The sequence below is a fragment of the Thalia democratica genome, unplaced genomic scaffold, assembly GCF_965202585.1.
Source record: "Thalia democratica unplaced genomic scaffold, ktThaDemo2.hap1.1 HAP1_SCAFFOLD_1962, whole genome shotgun sequence".
NCBI lineage: Eukaryota > Metazoa > Chordata > Thaliacea > Salpida > Salpidae > Thalia > Thalia democratica.
This window is the reverse complement of record NW_028140755.1, coordinates 1-9,319: the sequence shown is the minus strand read 5'-3', so window position 1 is coordinate 9,319 and position 9,319 is coordinate 1. Positions and strand designations below refer to the sequence as shown.

The 9,319-nt window shown below is 27.4% G+C and overlaps 1 protein-coding gene across 1 annotated transcript; it reads left to right on the top strand.

Annotated features, from left to right (window-relative positions):
- Positions 1–424: 424 nt before the first annotated feature.
- LOC145849025 (voltage-gated inwardly rectifying potassium channel KCNH7-like) lies at positions 425–9,003 on the top strand (the record flags this gene model as incomplete). The annotated part of the gene is made up of 4 exons (XM_082954138.1): positions 425–500; positions 2,840–2,946; positions 4,143–4,269; positions 8,884–9,003. Coding segments are annotated over exons 1-4 (430 nt in total), but the record flags the coding sequence as incomplete, so codon positions are not given.
- Between the last annotated feature and the right edge of the window lie 316 nt (positions 9,004–9,319).

Here is a 9,319-nt window from a genome sequence, read left to right as displayed (position 1 = left end):
TCGCGCAGTTGATATGTATTATAACTTATGAAAACTGTATTAGTTTGTTTAAAAAAAAGCTGCTTGGTTGAATAAATTGTTGTTACAACAACTAAGAGTTAAGTTTAGGTTAGAAAAACGTTTTTTTTAATTTTTTTAGAGTCTAGTGTGCATTTTATACAAATAAACAAAGTTTAAGTTTGGGACCTATCTAAAATGTGTCATTTTCATGTTAGTTTTTTTTCACAATATCTTGTTGTTTATAATTTATAATTTTAAAGATATTAATTAATTTTGACTCAAAAATAACTAAATTAAACTTTTTACTTTAAAAAACATATTAAAAAACCTATAACTTTGCGAATTATGATTTATTTTTAATCATAATTTTTTACAGATTTAATGAAACATAACAAATTAGTTAAATTTTGAATTAACAAAAGAAATGCCCGTGAAAAGAGGACACTTCGCCCCTAGAAACGTCTATCTGGACACAATAATTAGAAAGTTTGAAGGAAAAAGTCGGTTTAATTTCATAGTATTAGCTAATTTACTAAAACTTAAACAACTAAGAACTGATTTTTTTTTGTGTTTATAAGCAAATAAAAACGGAAATTGATTGTTTTTTTGTTTTTCAAAAGTTTGTACTCCAGGAAAAAAATTGCACTCTTAAAAACTTATTATCAAACCGCTGCTTAGCGATTTTTTTCTAAAATAAAATTAAACTAAAATTAAATAAAATAAAATTTTATGCAACTTTCATAACGAAGTGCCGCGTTCAACTGCAAGCGTTATAAAAATGATCGATTTGTAAAAAAGTTAAAAAAACTCAATTGCCAGATGGGTGGCCTTTTGTAATACGCGTCTATAAATAAAAAGAAAAGAAAAACAAACCTGGCTGCCAAAATTTCTGGCGCAATTGTTTTTGCGTGAACGCAAAGCGAGCAAGTTGGTCTTTTCGCCCATTGTGCGTTGTTTAAATTGCAGGGTTGCCGCAAATTGAATTATCACCCGCAAACGTTTAGTTTGCCGTTTCATTCGAACTGTATTGGAAAAGTAAGGTTTCTGCCAAATTTTAAAGTAGTTTGCTAAGTTCTTTTAAATTTGCTATTTTAGTTTGTTACTTATGTAAAACTTTTGTTTTATTGATTTCTATTTAATAAATACATCGGATTATCTCTGAAAAAGAATCTAATTGCATTTAAGAAATCTTTTTACTATAAATTAAATCCAATAATAATAATGAATATACGGTTAATAAATCTTAATTAACACGGGGCATTTAGAAGTATTGTTTTATCAATAAGTAAAATAGATAAATTTTGGAACACTAAAATAATTTAAAGACAGACAATCATATATGTATTTTCAAGTATTGAATTTAATTTAATAACTGTCACTTTACAGTAAAGCAACTTGATAGTATATGAAAGCACTGCATGTTAAATTTTTTAATGTTTTTTACGAATATAAAAGAATGTAAAACGATAAATTTTTTTAAACTTAAACAAGTTTTTGGCGAGTCTACAGATTTTAATAATTTGCTAATTAATAGCTTTAGTTTACATAAACTTTGAAGCATATACGTAAAGATTAAACTGTGAACATTAAAAAGTTGTGGCTATTTTTTTATTTCTTAAAATGTTTAAAATTGGTAAATAATAACTTTTTGAATGTGCACCAGTATTTTTGGCTGGTTGGTTTTGATAGTATTATCATAAAAAAAGTATACGAGTTTTTTATCTAGAAACATAATGCTTAATAAGTACAATGTTTTTATAAATATTAAAATTTTGAATTCTAAAACAGAAAAGTAATTTCATACTTACAAGTGTAAACTATTTAATCCTTTAAAAAAAACTCATTTACTCAAATTTATATTGATATTTTTTGTAACGTATATAGAATGTTAAATTCTGTTTTATTCTAGTTTTTCTATGTTAAAATTAGTTAAGAAGTGTACACTGTTTGATTTTATTTGCAGTAAATTAACTATTATTGTAGTTTATGGTTTATTGAGATTACTAGCCCGACACCTTTAAGTTCTAAAAGTCATAAAACCGTTAACAATTTATTAAATTTAAAGTAAATTAAGTGTATAAGAAAACAGCTTTACATTAACAAAAAGTAAACATTGGTACTAAAACATTTTCAAATCGGTCTATTGATGGTGCTTGTTCACGAACGTTTCACTACTAACAGCACGGCAGTTCCTCAAAAAAACCTGATAAAACTCTCAAATTAAATTCACTGCCCGCCCTGAGTCAAATTAAAAATTTTAAACCCGCCAAACAGGTCACGCGGGTTCGGCGTTGCCAAATATAATTTTGAAATTTACATACAAACTGCGAATCAAAGCAGCGCCAGGGCACTGTGGGATTAGAGTTGAAGTTTCAAGCTGAAACTGCAGTCCTGTTTAGCTTGCAAATTTAATTAAGCGCTTTGGAAAGGGAAACAAAAAGCTAATCCTTCCTTGTTTTATAAGTTAATTAAAACGTTACAAAAGGATTGAGTTCATTGTTTTTTTAATTTTGTTTGTTCGTATCGTTACAGATTATTTAACAACAAAAACAATTTCCATTTTTAGCTAAACTTCTAATTAAACTTCTATTAATTTAAACTTTGTTTTTAAATTTTTTTCAAATTTTCTTTGTTTGTAATATTACAACTTTTTAAACAACAAAAAGTTTTATAAATTAAACATAATGCTTGTTTATAAAACGTAGAGAAATTTTTAAATGAACTTTTAGTGTTAACAATTGATATTTTAAATACGTTAGTATGCGTTAAATATGCTTAAGAACCATAAAGAATAAAGCTAAAGAAATTTAAATACTAGTTTATTAAAAATATTAAACAGATTACAAGTTCATAGTGGCCAACATCGGGCAATTAGGACACAAAATAATTTATTGCAACGACGGATTTATCAACTTTACGGGCTTCAGTCGAAACGAAATACTTCAGGTTAGCTTTTAATATTAAAATAATAACACTGAATATTTTTGGGTAACTAAACAAAACTTTACTAATACTTTAATTGTAAACATTTTATAAATGGTTGAAAAAAAATTTACAGTTCAGGTAATTTTTTGATAGAGAAAGTAGTACTAGATATTATTCGATAAAAAACAGAACTTTACCACTAACTCAGTTTTGTAAATCTTAAAAATAATTGAAAAAAAAGTTTTTTTTTGTATTAAAAACAAGTGGAAACGCTTTTCAAACTGTTCATATTTAGCTTTCAATCTATTTTATTTGTACTACAATTTACTGCCGTTAACAACTTAAAAGGCACCTTTAAAATTTGTTAAAAATTGGAAAACTTGCCTCAAAGAAAATTTGAAGGAGAAGTAAATGCTCTATGCAACTTTTATCATCATAGTACTACACTTTCACTTTTGCTATAACTAAACTGGACTATTGGGAATTAATACGTATGTAACTTGCTGTCCAAAAATTGTTATAAAATAAGTTGCTGTTATTTTGAGCAACATATGGTTAGCTAAAATTATTTTTTTTAAGTTTTTAAAACCATTACCGTTTTCTTTATAATTTAGACAATATACACTCTTGTGTAATAAACAAAATATACTCGAAATACTTTGTAGTTATTTACTGAAAACGTAAAACTTTATCATTAAATTAACTTTTTATAGAACAGTCCAGTTATACTTTAAACTATGCTGATTTAAACTTTTTTTCCATGCGAAAATGATAGTCAAAAGATAGCATTGAATTTTTATTTAAGCAACAAACTAATTTTACTAACACTTTCAAGTAACTTTAAACTGGTAGAAAACTGAGTTCATTTGCGAGAGACTGTTGCAAGAACGTAACTTAAATATTAATGTAAAACCTTTAAAATATTTTAAAAGTTAAAAAAAACGTAACAGTTTGTTTTAAAGCAATGTAATAATTTAAACCGCTTTTAAGAAATAACTGTAGGGCGTATTGTATTAAAAAACATACATTTTGAGCTGGTTATATTTTGAAAACTTGCAAATTTACTTTAATTAATATAGTTAATACATATATTTTATTTAATCTGAAACATTATATCTCTGCATCGCAGCTGTTTCTACTCATTCTATTTCACAACTATGATTATTTTCTGATTGTTTTGTTTATAATTAGTATTGAAAAAACTTCTATTTTTCCAGCACCACTGCAGTTGCGACTTTTTGTGGGGACCGGAAACAGACAAGGCCCACATCCGGTTGGTCCGCGACGCCGTCAGTTCCAACTCAGAGAGGGAAATTCCCAACGTTAGAACTTATCACAAGGAAGGTTTGATTTGAAATTAAAATTTTTGTAATCATATTCAATTGCTTGTTTTCGTTAAAACTCACTTAACTATTAGGGCTGTTATCACAAAGAAATCTTATTCGTTTCAAAAAAAAAAAAAATGTTTAAAAATTCCCAATGTTAGAACTTATCACAACGAAAATTTGTTAAAGTTATTATATATGCATAGATTTGTATGTAAAAACTAGACTACTTTCATAAAAAATTATGCTAATAAGTTACTTTGCTTATTTGTAATTAAGCATGCATCGATAAAATTTCAACACAAATCTCTTTATGATTTAGTTAAATAACTTTCTTTTGAATAATTTTAATTTATCACAAGAAAAGTTTTATTTTGATAAAGTTTTTGTAAGTATATATTTTTGTTTTAATTAATATTTACCAATTTCATATGGTTACAAAATTAATCATAGATAAAATTTTTGTTTCCTAGATATCTAACCATGCATCGATAAAAATTTTACTGAAAAATGTTTATAATTTCGTCTATAACTTTATATAATATTTATTCTTAAATATGCTCCTAAAATATTTTTTTTTAATAGACTGTCCTCTTCATTATTAAAGTATATTAATTAGTCAACCTTTTTCATAACAAAACAAAAATTTAAAAAAATACCTACATAAATTTTTATTGTAAAAAAATAAAACGATAAATATAACACCATTAAAGTATCGTTTTAGACATAAATTAACCTTTGTTCCTTTTACCACAGTATTAACATATTATTTGACTTAATAAGCAAAACATACCTATAGCAAGTTTTTCGTTTAAGTTTGCTTTCCAACTTATTAAAAAACACTCAATCAAAAGTATACAGTTTTTTTGTGAGGTACAAGTTTTAGTGGAGAATTTGTTTGTTGTAGTTTTGAATAATTAATAATGGTTAATCACTTTCTCAGCGAACAACAACTTGAGAAGGTTTTAAGAAAATATTTTTGAACGAAATAGTAGTAAAAGTCAGATTAGTATATACTTTTAGTTTATGAAAAATAGATGTTTAACTTTTAAAGGTAGAAGTTTATATACTACATGTTATAAATTTAATTAAAAGAGCACAGTTTCTTAAAATACCTTTTATTTGAAAACATGCTTAAATCTTTAATTTTATTTACGTATAACAAAGTTTTCTTAAAATATGAAACCGAAAGAAGTCTTTTATAACATATATGAAAGTTGACTAAGATAACTCCGTGAACCTTTTAAGGTTTATTTAATTTAGTTTTATTTTATTTACAAAATTAAAACTTGAACGTCGATTTTGAAAGCCAAATGCAATTTTCATTTTCAAAATAGTTTAACAGTACAAGATATTAAAATCGACAAACCAGCAAAAAAAAACGGTTTCCACGTTTTAGCGTACCGAATTGTGAAATATGTAACGACACGAAACTATTTCACAACAGTAGCTTTCACGAAGATGGCGGGAAAATTGACGAAAAAGACTTTTCGCACTTTTGCTCCGACGCGCGCGCCCGTTAAGAAGGCAAATAAATTTTTCATCGTTTTATTTTTGGCTGGCAACTCAGTTTGAAATTGGTTGAGTGTGTGTGTAGCGAGTTTTCACTCAGCCGCATGAAAGTTTAATAAACACGAATGTAGTCAGCAGTCCATCAAATATTCATCAGCTTGAAGGAGCATCCTTTTAAGTTGAAAAGTAAAATTCGCCACCAAGTTACAACATAAAGTTTTCTACCTGAAAAAAATAAAAAAATAAAATAAAATGTTTAGTTTGTTTTGAAATCAAAATTTAGTATTAGTTGTGAAGTGCTAGTTTGCAACTCAGTAAAACAAGTATTTAAGTTTGTATGTAAATTATCAAATTGTTAATACGAACAATTTACAATAGTAAACAGGGTTAAACTAACAGTAAACAATTTTAAACTGAATGAATGAACAAATAAATTTGAACTTTGTTTGGATTAAGTGTTTGAATTTATAATTGATGATTTTAGAAACGAAAATGAAACACTTATTTTTTTTAAAACAAATAAATAAACATAACAGACTGTAAAAGTGCCTAACTAGATAATAATAAAAAGCTCAAGCAATAATAACAGCAAGACGTTCAGATCCCAAACACTGATTAGTACAACTGCAGTTTCACTTCTTGTTATTATCGCGTTTGTGTTTGAGAACTTAGTTGTATCAGTGAAACTGTAATTCTACTAAGAAACGTTTGGTATGTGGTCTTGTTACTAATATTGTTATTAAAAAAATATAGACCTTTTGAGTATGATTATAACTTTGACTTTTGCAAAAAACCAATAAATCTTAAAAATTGTAAATAGTTTCAACTACAATTACTTAAAAGAAAACTTTATTTTGTACTAAATAAAATTAAAACGTATACTGCTTAGTATGCAAGTTTCAAGAAAACAACAAAGCCCCTACTCAAGCCTTCAGTTCTCTTAAAAGTTTTGTTTAAAGAAGCAAAATGTAACTGGAAACGTTTTAAGATAATTGTAAAACCCACCGCTGCAAAAGCGTTCAAATGGGGAGGTGGTTGCCATGGAAACCGTGAGTTTGCGGCGGGTTACCACTGGAAACAAGCTAAATTGAAAAAGTAGCACAACTCATTCATAAATTATTCACCTTTCTTCCTTCCAAAACGTCTTTTTTTTCTTTGATTTCAAGCTGCAAACGCAAGCTTTAAAAGTATCCGCTTTTTAAGCTGCTTTCCAAAAAGTCCTACTTTCAATTATTACAGGGTTTAGAACCAAAAAACTTTGATGTTTTTTTTTTTAATTAAATTTATTTTTCGTTTAAAATTTGTCAATTTTTGACATTAAAACAATTTTCCCCAGCATTTTTTGTTCAATACACATTTTCAAGTCGTCATCAAAAAGAAATGAAACGGAAAGCTGAATTCCGCCACAATTTATACGCTTCTTGCCCACAAACTGTAGATTTTCATTGTGACGTCACCCACGGTTGCTCGTCTTTTGTGGCGAATTATTAATAATTCAAAACTTTGTTTTTCACTTTGTTACAAGCATACAAGCAACAATGCTAACAAATGCTGTTCGAGTCTTGGTGAACTTTTAAACAAAAATTATTCGTGTTAAAAGAGCTTTTTTTACAACAAATTATTTGCTGTTTTAAATAGCAGTAATTTTTTTTCTGACTTTGCCTTATCCAAGATAGTAATATGTTTTTCACGGACGTTTATTAACATAAAGTAGCATCTAAACGGCTTTTACACGTCAAAAGTAAACGTAAAACATATTTTAGCTTTATTTCTCAAATATTAGTTTTTTTAACAGCAAGGCGTTGCAAATACTAATCTCTAAATACTAACACTAATCACGATTCGTTGACACAGTGTGAAATAAATATGTTTGTATTAATAAAGTATGGATTTGTATGAGCAAATTTGTGTATTCAAGTATTTTGAACCGTATAAACTGTCTAAGTTGTTACCAAGTAAAGTAAATAAAACCTAAAAGTTTTATTTGACAAGCAAACCACAAAAGTATTTAAGAGCCTAAAGTTACAAAAACTTAAATCTTTTCTCTTTAAACAATTTCAAATTTTATTACTTTTAGAGAATAAAACTACTATTTTAATAATATATAACTTAAATTTTTCTAGAAAGCTATTGGTATATTTAAGAATAAAAAAGACTTTAATTTCTTAATACGAGTGTATTTTCTATTTAAATATAAAGTTGTAAAGTTTTCAAAACAAAAGTCTCGTTAAAAACTTGACCTTATAAACGGGGATCAAACGGGTTCGAAACATGCATGAACCTTCATCATGCATGTTTTTTATATAAACACACGAAACTGCTGTCTACTTGACTCTCCTTGACCCCTGTCAGCAGCACGTTTTAATTTTAACTTGCTGCAAAAATCCATGAAAAAAACAGGAAGCATTTTAAATCGCATTTAAAATAAAACACGGGGATTTATTTGTAAAAGGATTTCGGGTTGCGCAAGCATATGCTCGGCATTTAGGGAATTTGTGCACCAGCTAATATCATTACTGTTATCAGCGCTGCTTTTGAGGGGTGGAGGTCAGTTTCGCTTTAGGGGATTTTGTTGTAAATACCTGCTTGTGTATCGATCGAAGTTGAACGGGCGCTCAACGGGAAAAATGTGTGTGTGAGAACTAAAAAAAAAGTGTGGTTGAATTTTGAACTACTTTTAACTCTGCATAATGATGATCCAAAATCTCATTAAAACTGAAAAAAATAACACATACAATTTATGACCTTTTACCTTAACTTTATATCCAATAAGATGGCAAAACAGTAAAACTGTTGAGCAAACTGATAAAAAAAAGTGTGGTTTTAATTCTGAACAACTTTTGATGAACTTGGTGTTGACTCTGCAGGGTGGCAAACCAAAATCGCATAAAATCCAAAAGCCGCAAATATTTTTAATTTAATTTGAGATTTTTTGCGGCATCTAAAGTAGAACTAATTTTAAAACAAGCCAATAATGCAGACTTTCAACTGCAAAACTGCAACTTTGCAAACGCGCAAAAATTTTGACCTTTTATCTTGCTTAAAAGTTTCTTCAAATTTTTCCAGTATCTTAATAAAACTTAGTTTAAGTTTAAATATTTAATCTTGTGAACTTCGACAGGTACCATAATGCTGTGCACGATCAACATAACTCCGATTAAAAACAACGACAATAACGATGTGGTGATGCTCATACTAAGTTTCGCAAATTCAAATGTGAAAAACAACAAGCAGAAAAATAGTGAGTTATACTTGTTGTTTTTATGTAGTTTTTTTTTGCTTGATAACATATTTAGTTTTGATAAAAATTTAAATAACCTTTTGGTTTAAAATATAAGCATTTTTTTTCTAAGTTACTGTATAAATATCCGAGGCAGAAATGTGCATCTTTGAAAAGCTATTTTTGAAGTTGTGCAATTTTAATACAATTTTTCTCATATTTAGATAAACTCTTGATGATTAAATAAGGTTTTTTGTTGTCAAAACTCTACTTCTGTTTGTGTTTAAATAACATAACTTTCTAGTAGGAGAGTATAAACTTAATGGAACTTCAATTT